This window comes from Schistocerca piceifrons, chromosome 1, assembly GCF_021461385.2.
Source record: "Schistocerca piceifrons isolate TAMUIC-IGC-003096 chromosome 1, iqSchPice1.1, whole genome shotgun sequence".
Lineage (NCBI taxonomy): Eukaryota > Metazoa > Arthropoda > Insecta > Orthoptera > Acrididae > Schistocerca > Schistocerca piceifrons.
The window spans coordinates 489,840,648-489,857,971 of record NC_060138.1 but is presented as its reverse complement, the minus strand read 5'-3'; the positions used below and the strand labels follow the sequence as shown (position 1 = coordinate 489,857,971).

At 38.4% G+C, this 17,324-nt stretch overlaps 1 protein-coding gene across 3 annotated transcripts in view; it reads left to right on the top strand.

The window, feature by feature from the left end:
• Window positions 1-17,324, top strand: part of LOC124795389 (intraflagellar transport protein 122 homolog) — a 242,550-nt gene that overhangs the window by 105,474 nt on the left and 119,752 nt on the right. For all 3 annotated transcript variants that reach the window (XM_047259406.1, XM_047259414.1, XM_047259422.1), the window contains 2 exons: window positions 3,627-3,745; window positions 6,524-6,677. In XM_047259406.1, coding sequence (XP_047115362.1) covers window positions 3,627-3,745; window positions 6,524-6,677 — 273 coding nt within the window. The remainder of the gene's footprint in view (window positions 1-3,626; window positions 3,746-6,523; window positions 6,678-17,324) is intronic.

Sequence of the window (17,324 nt, the reverse complement as noted above, 5' to 3'; positions counted from 1 at the left end):
ATGGCTATGGAGAATGAAACTGAAGAACTATATATATAACTTCAACTAAAAAGATTACATTATGACTTTGTTGTTCGCAGATGACCAAGTGTTAATTTCGACTAATGAAGATGGACTGCAGAGAGCTGCCTATGAACTATACCAAACATGCCAGACATGTAATATGTCAGTATCAATACAAAAAAACAAAAGCCATAGCATTCTGTGGAAAAAATCCAGTAAGAACAAAAAAAAAGTTATTGGCAACAAGATTTATAGAGCAAGTAGATAGATTCATATTTCTAGGAACCATGCTGTCATACAGGAGAGACTAGATCAAAAAGATCAATTTGAGAAATTTATCTACTTAAATGGCACTATCAGAAGAGCCCCCCAATGTAAAGTAAGAAGAGAAACATATCTAAAATTTTATAAAGTTGTGCCAGTACCAACATTAGTACATGGAAGTGAATCTTGGGTAATGAAAGAGAAAGATAAAATAAGATTACAAGCCAATGAAATGAAATTCCTCAGTTACATAGCAGGATACACCAAGCTAGACTACAAAAGAAATACAGATGTCAGGAAGGAATTAAATATTTTCGATATAAACTGTAAGGTTGATGAATACCAACAAAAATGGATATACCATCTGTTACAAATGGACAAATCAAGATTACCACTACATTTTTGGTGATATACTCTACAAGGTAAAAGATGCATTGGAAGACCTTCAAAACAATGAAAGGCTCAGATGTAGCTGCAACAGGCTAAGGGAAAGCTTAATGCATGACAGAAGATGAAGTAGAAGAAGAAGACTGGAATATTACTGTGTAACCTTCCACCTATGGACAAAAGTTTTCTGAGCAAGTTAGGCAAACTTCTTTTCTTCTTTAGAGTGCATAGGTGCCCTTTAAATCTCCTTTTAATAAAGTCTGTGAAGTGTCGTTACTAGAGACTGGATTATATGCATCTGCATGTTGCATATGCATTTGCATATGTGGCTCCTTTTCTCCACCTATTGCACGTTTTAACTAGAAACTAGGGACGATGCATATTTTCATTCTGTGCTTACAATATTTAAAAAATTTAAATGGGCAGTCTCTAGCTCGATCTAGTTTTGACATCTCACAGATTGACTGTGACCTAGAACTGCGGCCAATTGCTGAGAGGCCACTGCCTAGCGAAATCATTACAGAAGAGGAACAGGAACAGACAGACAGACAGAGTCAATGGTCCTGCACCCCTGCCCCAAGTTAACCCCCTCCACTGCCATACCGTAGGCATCGGCAACAATTAAATAAACCATGCAAGCTTTTAGTCACATGCCCATTGTTTCAGTTTAGCTTTCATTTTACTTGTACACATTTGAACATGTTTACGACTGGTAGTGTGTAACGTTTTGTGCGCAATGCCATTCGAAGAAAGAAATGTTGTTTTGTGGACAGCTGGCCATCCTGGAACATTTACACATGACAGAATTGTTTTATATTGTTGAGTTTACGAGAAATACGTTTCGTGCAAAAAAAAAGTTTGAAATAGACCGGCATGTCGAGACGAGTCTTCATATTGTAAGAATGCACAAGAAAGGACCATGACAATAACTTCTGACAACAGCAAGTTGCAGTAGCAGGGATATGTCCAAAGGTAACCAAAAATGTCGGTTTAACATAGATCTGTTTGAAGCATTCATTGCAAGTAATATTCCTCTTCACAAACTTACAAACCCTATCCTCGAAGGCTTCCTGCACAAATATTACTTAACTCAAAATATACCAGATGAATCAACATTGCGTAAAAGCTACATACCGACAATTTACATAAATGTTCTGGAAGAAATATGAAATGAACCCAAGGATAGCACTATCAGGATTTCAGTTGATGAATCTACAGACAGTTGCAAACTTTATTGTTGGTTCTTTAAAAGAAGAGCCTCCTTCTTCCTATTTTGCAGCCTGCAAAGAACTTGAAAATGTAAATCATTCTACGATCACCAGATTTGTGAATGAGGGTATTTTAAAAATATTTCCAGAATCTTCTGCAGATGAAAGGGTGTTTGTGTTTATTTCAGATGCTACTCGCTATATGATCAAAGTGGGAAAAGTCCTCAGAGTATTTTATCCCAATTTGATCAACATGACATGCTTCGCTCATGGAGTACATTGCCTTGCTGAACACATTTGTGAATGTAAATAAACTGCTTTCATCCACAAAGAAAGTGTGTCTAAAGGCTCCTGCTCGCATAAAGACCTACAAAGAAAAACTACCAAATGTGCCTTTACCTCCCGAACATGGTTCAAAGCTGTGTTGTTTTACAGTGAACATTTCGAGTCCATTAGAGGGGGTAGTAAATGACTTCGATAGTGCAGAGGCTTTGGCAGTTTGCCAGTGCAAGGGATCTTTTAATGATTATGATATTAAAAAAGACATTACTGTGATTAGCACTCATTTTTCCCATATATCTGCAAGTATTAAGAAGCTTGAAACTCAAGGTTTGGCATTGAATGAATTTATTCAATTAATGAAGAAAATTATTCTTGTGAACTCCTCATTGCCAGAGGTATTCCCAAGAAAACTGAAAGAAAAATTTGAAAACACTTTAAACAATAATCCAGTCTTTGAACCCCTGTGCCAGATTGATAGTTTTATTAATGGAACAGGTGAACTTTTACCAGAAACAAAAAGTGCCAACATAGCACTCAAATTCAAATACTGCCCATTTACCATAGTTTATGTAGAATAGTCCTTTTCTACTTATAAAATTGTTTTGAGTGATCAAAGACTCAATCTTATTACCGAACATTTGGAACAATATTTGGTCGTTTATAGTAGAAAAACGTGAAGTAAATTGTAAATGATGCTTTGGTCCAATAGCATTAATTAAAAGTTAATGCTGTTTGAAAAATTCATGATTGTGTGTTGTTTTTTAAATAAAATATTATGGAGTTTTTGAGCATGCCTCTCTGCATGCGATATATCTCGAAATTTGGTCTTGTACATATCGATTTTTTTGCCCGACTCACTTGCATCACATCTGTTTGTTACCGACAACAATGCTCACCATTTTGCAAATTTTTAGAAAAAATCCCAGAAAGGCCCCGGTCCTATTGCGTACGAGACAGTATTCAGAAAATGAGAACAGCGTTCTAAATTTATGGATTTTTCACGTAATTGATATGCACAGGTTTGACTTTGAGGTATAATGCACACAGTAACTACCATGTTTTTTTTATTATTTAATCTTGCATATTTCAACACTTTTTATGCATATTTTAAGGTTTTTGTGATGCATATAATGCAGTCTCTAGTCATTACGTATGAAGAGGCAGACAAATTTTTACTTAAAAATGTCACTCATATATCCCTTTGCACTCCAAATTGCAGGTATCCTAACTTAATTTACCAGCCTGTTCTTCACTGTGCCAGTTTACAGCACCACTCCTGTTCTCCCCCACTCTAGTGATTACTTATAGAACATTGAGTCACCTACCGTTTTGTGTTGTGGTCAACTTTTCCACTGTTTAATACTGTGCTGTGTTTGGCAGTTTAACTGACTGAAATTGATTTAGAATTTTATTTTTTAATATTATTTTGAATTCCTATGGAGAAACAAGCATTTTCTAATATATAAATTGATTTCTTTTCAGGGTTTTGTTGTTGGTCTTTGTGGATCCAAAGTATTTTGCCTCCATGTTTCTACAATGTCAACAGTTGAAGTGCCTTTGTCTGCTCCTATGTATCAGTATCTTGAGAAAAAACTTTACTAGTAAGTGACATTTTTTGACTGATTTTCAAAGTAATGGATGTGTAATAACTGTATAATTTCTGAGACTCTTCAGTTTCTCCCAGTGTACATGATGGGATTTAATTCACGGGTGTGCAGCATTGTCTCAGTGCCCAATGGGCACTGCCTGTAGATAGTGTCGGAAGTTCCATGCGGCTTTACACGGATGATGCTGTAGTATACAGAAAAGTTGCAGCATTAGAAAATTGCAGCGAAACGCAGGAAGATCTGCAGCGGATAGGCTCTTGGTGCAGGGAGTGGCAACTGACCCTTAACATAGACAAATGTAATGTATTACGAATACATAGAAAGAAGGATCCTTTATTGTATGGTTGTATGATAGCGGAACAAACACTGGTAGCAGTTTCTTCTGTAAAATATCTGGGAGTATGCATGCGGAACAATTTGAAGTGGAATGATCATATAAAATTAATTGTTGGTAAGATGGGTGCCAGGTTGAGATTCATTGGGAGAGTCCTTAGAAAATGTAGTCCATCAACAAAGGAAGTGGCTTACAAAACACTCGTTCGACCTATACTTGAGCGTTGCTCATCAGTGTGGGATTTATACCAGGTCGGGTTGACAGAGGAGATAGAGAAGATCCAAAGAAGAGCGGCACGTTTCGTCACAGGGTTATTTGGTAAGTGTGATAGCGTTACGGAGATGTTTAGCAAACTCAAGTGGCAGACTCTGCAAGAGAGGCGCTCTGCATTGCGGTGTAGTTTACTGTCCAGGTTTCGAGAGGGTGCGTTTCTGGATGAGGTCTCGAATCTATTGCTTCCCCCTACTTATACCTCCCGAGGAGATCATGAATGTAAAATTAGAGAGATTCGAGCGCGCACGGAGGCTTTCCGGCAGTCGTTCTTCGTGCGAACCATACGCGACTGGAACAGGAAAAGGAGGTAATGACAATGGCACGAAAGTGCCCTCCGCCACACACCGTTGGGTGGCTTGCAGAGTATAAATGTAGATGTAGATGTAGATGTAGATATAGACACTGAGGTCTGGCCCACATCTGTTAATTCATTTTATTTATAATCTTTATCCCACAGATGGAGGTAAAGAACCAAAATTTATTCCCTGTTAACAGAACTCTCAGAACACCCAATAGAGACTTGAACTTTTATAGGTCTACATGTATACACAATCTACAATTCACTGTGAAATGCGTGTCATAGAGTATTTACCATTTTACCACTTGAGGATTTCTGCCCATTGCATTTGTGTATGGAATACAGGTAGAATGACTGCTCCGATGCCTCCGTGCGCACTGTAATTTGTCTAATCAAGTCTTCACAGTCCCTGTGGAAGTATAACATAGGGGCATCAAGTATACTCCTAGATTCTTCACTATACTGGTTCCTGAAACTGTGTAAGTAGGCTTTCATGGGATAATTGGCGTCTGTATACAACAGATTGCCAATTCACATTATCCAACATTTCTGTGTTGCTCTCCTATGAGTTAAACAAACGTGTGAGCATTAGTGTGGCCCTTCTTTTTATACATTCGGTATGCCCTGTTACACATACTTGAGCAATATTGTAAGGTGGGATGCACAAGTGATTCGTATAAGTTTCCTTTGTAGACTGCATTTTTCCATTATCCTGTCAGTGAACCAAAGTTTGCCACCCACGTTATCTGCATCCAAGCCTATGTAATAATTTTGTATCTCTACAAATTGTTACACCCAGGTATTTGTGTGAGTTGGCTGATTCCATTGTGGACTCCTATATAGTGTAGTCATAGGATACTATATTTTTGTTTTTTGTGATGTGCACAGTTTTATATTTCTGATCATTTAAAATAAGTTGCCAATCTGCACCAGATTGAAATCCTATAAACATGTGAAAGGAAATTTGTGTAGCTTTCTTCAGTCAGTATTAAATTTTTGCTAACCGCATCATCTCTGAGAAGCCTGAGGTTACTATTATAATTGTCTGCAAGGTTGTTCATACACAGCATGTACAGCAATGACCCAACATATTTCCCTGGGGCACATCTGAGTAGTTACTAGTATGTCTATCATCATCTACATCTACGATGACATACTACATCCTCCATAGCAAGAAATCCTTAGTCCAGTCAGAAATTATTTCAATACCCCATATCATATCACTTCAATTAATTAGTATTGGTGTAGCATTGAATGAGTCAAATGCTTGGCTGAAGTAAAGACATACTGCATATAAATGTTTTTGCCATGGGAGAGGTCATTCTGTTTCAGATACCTCATTATGTTCAAGTGCAGAATATGCCCTGAGCTGCTACTGCAAATGGATGTTAATGAAATAGGACAGTAGTTTTTCGGATTGCTTCTGCTGTCCTCCTTGTAGACTTGTTTACCTGTGCATTTTCAACCACTGTTCACATTTTTTTGTTCAAGGAATGTATGGTATATGTGTAAAATTTAAAAATGTAAGGAAAATAGTTACAATTAGGAATATAAGTTAGCTACACTAAAAAAAGAAAAGAAATGCCAATAAAAATTGAGATATGTAGTCAAGTAGGAATAAGTGCCAAAAATTGTCAACAAAGATTACACTTGTTAAAATTAAAATAATATTTTCATGTGCATGTGTAAAGGAGCTCATTCATCCTAAAAGCTTAAGATTTTTTGTCAGTTTTTATACATTTATGTCAACTTGATTGTCATTGTGACTTCCACACCCTATTACTAAAATAGGCATTTATCATTTGCTCTGAATCATTGTATGTATAGATAAGCATCAGAAGGATTTCATTCTTTTTATTATTGGCAGTGATGCTTACCACGTGGCATGCCTGGGAGTTACTGACACAGATTGGGAAGCGCTTGGTCATGCTGCTTTAGAAGGTCTGGATCTTGATGTTGCAAAACATGCATTTGTGCGGAAAAAAGATTTGAAATATCTTGAGCTAATAAGTGACATACAGGTAACCATGAAACTACTCCGCTATTAATAACAGTTTTTCTATTATTACTACTTCTGATGATACTAATAATAGTAATAGTAATAATAAAAATGCAAATATGTCACTTATCCAAATGTGCCATATGTCATGCAAATGCACATTGTAAAATATGGGATGAGTAGTATGTTCTAACTATATAGATATTTTTGGTAGGTAATAACTGTAAATTGAATCATTTTTCAACACGTAGAAAAGTTCACGTGCCACCACTAAAACCTGCATTAAGCAGTCTCAGGTCGCACCTGATGAAGGTTACGAGCTACGTGACCGAAATATCGTGCAAGTACGACGGCAGAACACCCGACAACCCAAGATGTCAGCATTTACATAGTCACAGTGTGCTGAACTGAACTGTCAGATAGTGGTACAGGAATAGTTGCTGGAAGTCTTATTCTCTTGGCAAAGAAAGTTTCTTATGTTTGAAATAAAAGAATGTAAAAAGAAACCAGACATTGTAGAAATCTGGAAGGGGCAATTTGACAGACCTACATTGCTGATGCAATTGCTCGACCAAAAATTGAAGAATGTGACTAGTGGAATGAAACATACAATGGAATGAGTTCTTCTCAGATACAGTATATCAAAAAGTTAAAGAATAATAGGTGATTTTGATCCAAAGCCAGGTGACTTATTGGATAAGTGCTGAAATGGCCAGAGGTGGGTGGCTACTACAGTGAATGGTGGAACTGAGTTGCTAGCATCAGGAAACAAGCAGCACACAGTCCTGGGTGGTGTGACAGTGGGGTGGTGAATGAAAGGCTGGGAAGCATCCCATGTGTAAACATGAACACATTGTTATAACATTCATTTATTACTTAATACACTACAATAGGCCACAGTATTGGTCTCAGTGTGAACAGCAGGGTGGCAGCTAGCAAAGGCACAATCCGGACTTCGCCATGACAACAATCCAAACAAGATACCAAGCAAAGAAACAAATGAGTTTCACACTGTTTACAAATAACATGGAAAACAAAAAGAAAGAATAATAAGAAAATCCTACAGAGGAGGTGATTTGTTGATCCGTGTAGACTTGTAGACTGTCATAGGCCCCTCGTGTTACTTATGGCTGGCAGACTGTGTTACCCTCAGATTAGAAACTAAAAGTATTTCTACAGGCTTTTCCCATCCTTGCTTTGCTAAAGCATAGGTTTCAAGGTAACAAAAGAACCAAGGCTGGATGTGAAGCAATCAGGTCACACATAACGCAGCAGCTTTGCCTTCCTGCAATGTCATTGCTATTACACTTCTGCTTGCTGTAGCATGTAGTAACCATCGTGATCCCATGGAGACAGTATCTGCCATATCAGCAGGTAGCCACTGACATAACTGTGTCTGGTTGGCTCTGGTCTAACCTGCTTGCACAATCTCTTACATTCTCTGTGTCAGCGTTGTCATTTTATTCAGTCATGCCAAAAATTAGTGGTAACTCTAAAGTATGACAACAAATACCAGCAATCCCTGTCCATTACTCCATTACTTCATATTATTAAGCCACTTCTTGATATCAGTGTTTTAAAAATATCTGTAATACAAGAGGATATTTTAAGAACAACATAAATAATGCTTTGAGGATAGACAACTACATGATGCATGGAAGCAGTGTTGAATAGCAGTTAAGTGCACAAACAAGGTGCATTTACTTGTGAGAAAAACACAAACACGCATGCACAAATGCGCTTCTCGTGTGCACCCTATCCCCCCCCCCAGTAAATACTACTGGGGGATGTTATTTTTAGCTCACTTTTAACATTGAGGATTTTAAAATGAACATATAACTTGAGTTGTTTTTAATATCTATGTTAAGTTCCTAGATTTTGTAAAGGTGATTTACACGCAAAACCAATGAAGACTAGCCTTGGCTTAGTCAATAAATTGAGATATGTTTCACAATACTCCCCACAGCATTGCAAGCTATCTGTAAGTACACAATCCAACCAAAGTCCAGTTCTCGCAGTATCAGAGTCCAGCCAGTTAGTAACATAGCCTGAATAGGAAACACCTTTAAGCCAAGACCATAGCGAGAACCAAACCAATAGACCGACTAATGGACACTTCCTCTGCATAAACACTGTGATAAAGTTTCAGTTGGATCAGACTGGCCCTGTGCTGGCTTATATGCAGGATTCTCATGAGAGGGCATGTCAAAGACTGCTGCGCCCAACACTGGATGCAATGGGCAGTCCAGAGTGTTAAGTGTTGCTTAGTGTCAAAGATGGTGAACAACAATTGATGGTCCATGAAAGGATGAAATTTATGTCCATAAAGGAATAATTTAAATTTCTAGACTGTGCATATGGTAGTAAGGGCTTCGTGTTCTGTTTGAAATTTGAGTTGCTGGGATGTGTATAAGATCTTAGAAACATATGAAATAGGAACACCAACACTGTGGGAGAATTTATTAGTCAGTATTACCAGTGTGAGACCAGGGGTGTACATTGTCGCAGTGGCTGGTTAAGGCAATCTTTCAAAGCCTGAAAAGGTTGTTGAGAGTGAGATGACCACTCAGGATGCACACTTTCGCATTGTATCTGGTAAGAGAGTTCATGACGAAGTGGCCATAATAATTGGTCTTATCCACATTTGTGGATGGCTGCATGCTGTTGATTACCATGACATAATCTTCCATTCATTTGAGCCTAGATTGTTACATGAAAGAACACTTGCACAGTTTGTATTTGATTTCTTTTGCTGCCAGCCTCTGAAGCAAGAGGTCAAGGTTGTGACAGTTGTCCTTGGGAGTCATACCTGTAACCGAGATATTAGTGAGGTACGCAGCACAATTTGACATATCTAGTAGTAATTAATCATCAAAAATGCTGGCATATGACAGAGACTGATGAGATTCTGAAAGGTAACCAATTAAAATGGTAGATGCCTTATGGTTGAGCACTAGGTAAACTTGTGATGCTGGAACCTACGGAATTTGAAAATATACCTCTGGGAAGGCATTTTACTGTTTCAAGTACTGTATAGCCTCATTTTTTCAAAGAGCTCATATGGAGTTGATAAGTTTCAACTTCAACTTGTGCATACATACTGTTATCAGTTTAGTGACCTACTTGAGTGTGGGGTACAGGTGTTAAAATGAACTGCTATGTCATAAAAAAAAATTAATTAACTTGACCTTTGACTTTTTTGCCTAGATGCATACATATTAAAATTTTTTACCTGTCTAAGATAAAAATCTGTGAAAAAGCTTTGACTGTAGATGATTACGTTTTCTTCGTGGCTGCTGTAATGAGGGAATGGGTTAGGTACAGGATGAGTTGGTGGTCGGAGGTTTCCGTTTCTCTGGTTCTCCGAGAGTACCAGGCAAAGGCAGAGAAAACTGCTACAACTCGCAATGAAGATTCCGTCGCTCTTGGCAGCTAAAGTACTCACAGTCGCCGTAAAAATGTCTGGAAACACTTTCAGAATGAGAAGGTTGAACAAGCGTGGCAGTGTGCTATCTTCTGACTAACAGACTGGAGGCTTGGGGCACGTTTTGAACAAACAAGCTGACGGCAAAATATTGTGTGTCTTTTGGACCATGGTAGTTACAGATTCACCCATTATTGTTAATTTGCGAAGAAATCACTACGCACTGTATTGCTAATCACAGTAATAGTTTTATGAAGGTCCGGCGCTCCAACTTCGAATAAAAGTTCGTACTCAATATTTACCTTCTTTTTCATAAGAAATTTTTTATTCGTGATAATTGCGATTACAAGTTGTATCTCCTCTGCACTTCAAATTACGTATATATGCAAACTTACTGACCCCCCCTCCCCCCCCCCCCCCCCAAAAAAAAAAAAAAAAAAAAAAAACCTCCAGTATCCATTGCTCATCTCAAACAATAGCAAAAAAAAGCTAGATGCTTTTTCTTTCACAGCAAAGAGTGTTGCATTACAGTAAAGAGCGTTGTCATCTCAATTAGCGCATCATCGCTGGTACTCGCAGCCAGAATATTACAATAATAGTACATTATGTAGGGGCATTTCATGGCCCCTCTTGGTCACAAATTTTTTTTAAACATTTATGTGACCAGAACATCTATCTACACGGTATAATTATGAATATTAGGGTTACAAATTAAATCATTGAGTTGTATGTACTTTCTTAGCAACTCTCACTACTGGCTGGCATAAATAATTATACTGTGATTCTCGGGAATGGATTTCGCAATTTCAGGGCCACCCATTCAGGTGCGGTTGGTGGGGGAAACCCAAGATCAAAACTCCCTAGTGGGCGTTGCCAGACCAGTTGTAAATCATATTTAGTAAAAACACCAGAACTTTGAATAAAATATGTTGGTTTCCAGTTCGAATATTGAAAAAAAAATAGTTACTCAGTTTGTATGGAACAAAAAATACAGAAAATCATTTAAATGGTCACAGAACTGTTTAGACTCTTTGAAAATGGAGTTATTCAAACAATACATGATTTATTTAAGAAACAATCATGTTCTGGGTATTCTGTCAACAATGCAGTGATAATGGCATGATATCAACGGTGCGATGCCAATGGTACAGCAGGATGGTGAGAAGCTGCAAGACATTGCGATGGAATGGTGGTCAGTGGTGATGGCTGGCCAGGTGGTTAGATGTGAAGCTGTTAGAGAAGAATTGGATGGACTGGAGGCTGGGATAGAACTATTAAGGCCTCACAGCGCCAAGATAGAAGTTCTCACAATATACAACAAGGTACAAAAGAATGAGCAAGGACAAAATGGCTAACTACAGCGCCTATCTGAAATAAAATGGGTCAGTGTTCAACTCTACCCAACAGTCCACTTCAGTTCGTGTGTGTACTTGTCCAGAGTGTCCAGGGTACAAAAAAAGTCATAGCACAGTGAAAACAATGAACACTGAGATATCTTCGCAACACTAGACACGTTGTCCAGAATATCCACAGTTATATTAAAAAATGACACTAGTACTGTTCAGAGAAGATTGGTCCAAACGTTCACTTCACATGTTTATCAGCAACTGAGCAGGATGGATCACTGTCTTTGCATAGTAACACTAGTTTGCCTAACACCAAACAAAGTTCACTGTCTTTATATCACTGAAGGCGATTTCACACAATTCCAAAGAATACTGTCCAGAACAGTCACTCGTTAGCATGAGACACAGTAATCGCAACGAAACATGACACTTAATGTTATAGAACAATTACATGTATATACATGAAAAGAGATAAGATATCCTATTCAGAAGAAAGAGTCCACAAAACTCACTTAGCACTAAGACACAAAATCAAAAACGTGCAAAAAATGGAATAACCTACGGTGGTGGGAGGGGGGGGGGGGGGGGGGGGGCGGAGGGGAATCCAGCTTATCCTACAAGTACTGACAACCGACAAGAAAACACATAGTTATAGCCCTACATCTGGATTGAAGGTTCACTCATTTTAGAAAACCAGTTCATGGCACACAGTGGTGACATGTTATCAACACACATCATAAGAAACAAATTACTTAATTTAAATAATTACTATTTATATATCATATAGTTACACAAATCATGACATACAAAAAAAAGTACACAGAATTATCTCTAGAACATTTTTAAATCTTTTTGAGGGTACACACCATTTATTTTCAATGTCTTTGAATATGCCAACAGATATGCACATGGATGTGGCAGTTTTATAACAACATAATACTGTCTTCTCTTTAATCCCTCATCATGTTTCTTCTTTTTCATAAGAACTTTCTCTTTCATGTTGAGGTAAGCATCATGAATTTCCTCTTCCCATGAAATCCTATTTCGGGGTATCTTTGGTAATGCTTGCACCCACTCATTATTTTCTTCAGTATTTAGGGGCAATTCTTCCGGAGTGTAACCTGTAGTTGTATGCCATAGGTTATTTACGACTGTAGTGAAGTCATTCAACAGATCATTCCACTTGGTTTGCTTCATTGAACTGTAGGTTCTCATAAAATGATTTAATTCTCTAAATACACGTCCCATGGGACCGCTCCAGGATTGTAACCAGAAGTTTTGACATGTGTAGTATTTGCTTCCCATAAAGCCTTCTACGAAGTATAACATGTGAAAATTGTTGCATTGTCTGCTAGAATCATTCTGGGCTTCCCAACAGATGGAATAAAATCAAAAAACATTTTTTTGAAAACGGATTTGCTGGTGGCTGATTGAATTGGGTACAACATTACATACTTAGAAACGTATCCAAAAATCCAACTATGTATTTACTACCTCCTCTTGCCCTTCGAACTGGCCCACGGATGTCCACAGAGATTATATCTAAGGGCTTATGTAGAATGATGGAGTGCATATCATCTTGTGTACCTTTGTTACAAGGCTTAGTCAGCTGACAAACTTTGCATTTCTTCAAAACCTGTTGAACTCTTCTCCTGATATTCAGAAAGTAACAATAACTACCTATCTTACTTGTATATTTAAGTATGCCAAAATGTCCCCAAACATAGTGAGTGTGCAAAATGAGCTTTTGCACGTAATCTTCTGGTACACATACACACCACTTATCTAAAGTATCAAACCTTCTGCAGAACAAACCACTATCAATTATTTTGAAAAATCTTCGGAGCTGCCCTTGGTCTGGCTGATTCAGTTTATTCAGAATTATAGACCAATGATCATGTCATTGCTGGAGGACAGATAGGTTACTACACTTGTATAAATAATATCTCCTGGATTCCAAATCTTTCAACAGCAAGATTTTATGTTGCTTCTCCTCATCCTCCATAGTGGTAATGTTCTTCAAACCTTCAGGTACTCTAGACAAAGCATCTGCGATCTGGTTATGTTGTCCCTTTATGTATACAACTCTGAAATTATATTCTTGTAAAGCCAAGGTCCAGCGTGATAGACAAGCATGAAGTAGTTTGCATTGTTGCAAAAATGTGAGAGCTTGATGATGGCAGTACACGATAGTGTGCGCTCGCTCCAAACAAGTAACAGTGGATTTTTCGAAACGCCCACACAGTCACCGAAGCTTCCAATTCTGTGGTTGTGTAGGAGCACTTGCAACATGATAACACCCAACTTGCATAAGGTATGGGACAGAACGTTGGCTGATTATTGATGTCCTTAATTTGAAACAAACTCTCGTTGAATCAGTCATCAAACCAAACTCAAGAGTGATATCTGGGGTGTAACAATTTTGCATCCGCAAGGGTGTATTTGATAAGCAGGAACCCAACTTCACAGTCATTTGTCCACCTCTACGGTACATTGTTTCATAGAAGCTGGTATAAGGGCTCTGCATTCATCACTTGTTTGTTTAAAAATCGCCTATAGGAGGTCGTCAATCCTATGAAAGATTTTAACTGCTTCTTGTTTGATGGTGTGGGAAAATTCTTGATGGCGCTCTCCTTTCTCTGAATCCAGCATTATTCCCTTATTGTCTACTATATGCCCGAGGAAATGGATCCATTCAAGAGAAAAATGAGACTTTTGCAGGTTAGCTGTCACACTTGCTTTACTAAATGCATTTATGACTCTAGCCGAGAGAATAATCTGTTCTTCCCAAGAAGATGTAGCAATGAGAGTATCATCGACAACAACGTAAGTTGACTATGCAGTTCAGGTCCTAAAACAGGATCCAATGCCCAGATAAACACACCAGAGCCAACATTTAGGCCAAATGGACAAACCTTGAAATGATAGCTTCTCCGTATGTAAACAAATGCTGTGTACGTCCTTGATTCAGGATGTAGCATTATCTGGCAGTAAGAACATCTGAGATCACAAGTTGAAAAGAATTTCTTGACATGAAACTCCTGTATAAGCTCATCGACATTTTCTGGATGAGTATGGACAGGAACTATTATCTTAATTATCTGTCTGGTGTCCAAAACTAATTGAACTTCGCCCTCTGGTTTAGGGACAACCAATTAAGGACTACAGTACGGGCTTGTGGATGGCTCAGTCAACCTCCGATCCAACATTTGTTGCAATTTTTCATCGACAGATCGTCGAAGTCACCAAGGTACAGGATAAATACTTTGACAATATGTACTATGTGGGTACACTTCATAATTACACACATAGCCTTTCACTATACCCAGTTTTTCACTAAAGACATCGATATTCTGCTGCAGTAAGTCTGCCAATTGTTTTCACTGGTGATCTCCAAACAATTAGATTCAGGCATCTTTTGTTAATGTGCATACTTGATAAAGCTCTTCTGCATTTGATCTCCAACTCTTCTTGAAATGCCTTACAAGCTTAATTGTTGAACCCCGACAATCTATGGCTATGGTCTTCTCTGATCAGCTCCATATCATCAATGTTAAAAGAGGCACAGCTCGCAGAGAAGTCAGATTTTAGTCCATCTCCTGGATACTATACCCAAAATACAGTCCTTTATTATTTTATTTATTACTAGGAACATGCATAAAGTTGCTACATTTCCTATTCTTAATTCAATAGAGTCTCTATCTTTACCTTTTGTGCCCTGGTACCGATTGCACCTATAATTTCACAATTACTCACAGGAAAGATGTAGTTTCTGGTGTCATGTCAACCTCTCAAACAGTGCTGCGGAAATTGCATTCACATTTGCATGTATCAAGAATTACTGACTTCTGCGTATATCGCCGGTATAGGAATGGTCATACGTTTGGCTGTGCAATGCTGGACGTCATGCTCAATTTCATGTACCCCTTACATCACATCTGACCATTTCACAGGGGACGACATGGTCATCTTTAGTTTAACGGATGAGTTCTGGGTTTGTCAGTGACATCTGTAACCACTGGCGGTTGCTCTCTCTCTAGTCATTTATATTCAGAGATTGCTGGTTAATATTTTGTGGTTGCCAGTTCGGATCATTCCCTTAAAACTGCTGATTATTCCAATTATGTAGGTTGTATTTATTTTGATTCGCGGTTTGCATCGGGTTGAATCTTCGCTTGTTAGGTTTATTTTTCACCCAGCGAGGTTGGAACTGCACCACGTTGGCATTCAATCTTTGGCCAGCGTTCAGCTGTTGTTTGTTATGCTGAGTTTGGAAGCCTGGCTCTGGTGTGCTTTACTATTATTGTTGCCGCTCGGTCCTGGGTGATATGCAAAGTTCTTGTTTACACTAGTCAATGGCCCATTCCCATGATTTGTAGCTCTTAAGTCTTCGTTTAATAGGTCGATGCCGTCAACGACAGAGAGAAAGTCTTTGACATTGTCTTCGGGAGCATACATGAGTTTTCAGTTATCTCGACTGGTAACTTTGCCTTAATTATCTTAAAAATATCCATCTGTGCGACTGGAGTATCCCAATATCTACTTTTATTCAGTTGCTTCTCAAAGTACCGACGTAAGTTCCCACTCTTGACTGAAAATGGTTCTGGATTTTAAATCTCTTTCTTCCAGTTGTTCTTGAATTCCCTAACACCAGTACCTACTCAAGAGCGCTTGCTCAAAATCCTCGTAGGTGCCACAGGTTTCCATAATATCTGTACGCCATAAACTACTTTCCACTCGTACGTAGCTGGCGACAAAAGAAATCTTTTGCGTATCAGTCCATGCATGGGGTAAAATACCTCCAAAACCGCAAATGAGAATGACGGGGTTAACAGTTTTCTTCTCCGGGCGGAAAGCATGAAACTTCCAGTTACTTAGGAGCTTCTCCTCTATTAACATTCAGGCATATACAGTGTTGGGCGATATATTGCCATAAATAGGGTGAGATACCACATGTGCACTTTTTGTTGTAGGCATTGGGCTACTCATCACTGACGCTAAATTCATCACATTTTGCTTCGTTTCATCAGAAAATGTGATGTGTGTCAGAACCACTTGCTCTTGTTTCCTTTATTGACTTGGAACATTCTTCAATCAATTTGGTTTTATTGTCTTTCCACTTCGAGAACTTCTCACCAAATAGTTGGCTTATCACATCACTATCAATCTGGATCCTTGTGGAATCCGATACATTAGCCAGTTGAACATTTTGCACAGCTTGTTGCAGTTGTTCATTAACGCATTGTGTCACCCTCTCTTCTTTAACTGCGACACAATCTGATTTAACAATTTTTACTTTGGACACAAGAGAATCTACGGTTGCAGTAACATCTTTTACTTCGGTTTGGATTTTAGAGATTTCCTCTGGAACTTTCTCCTGGGACAGCTTAAGCTTTAACTTTTTCATAGCAAGATCACTTTGCTGAATGCATAAAAGATCCACTTCGCATTTCAAACTCTCAGAATCCTGTTTGGTTGGGAATGACACAGCCATAGCAATAATATCTTTCATAGTTAGCCTGATATTTCTTTGCTCAGTTACTAGTGCCTCCTGCTGCATAACAAGACCATAGTGTTTAGCAGAGAGACTTTCCTGTTCTACTGCTACAGTATGAACTATAGTGGAAATTTTGTCTTGTTCCACTGCCATTGATTCTTGTGCGGAAGCTATCCTAGACTTTATAATTACATGTTTCCCTGGGAAATTTAAGTCTCTTTGTATTATCTACGATAATGATGGAAGCAGACAAAATGAATTAAAATTTGTGCTGCAGCCAGGACTAGAACCAGCGTCTTCTTGCTTGCTAGCCATTACACTACCACAGCACGATGGTCAACATTATTGCACAAACTACCTAAGCTGAGTGCCCTCCCCAACACAAAATTCAATTTATTTTTC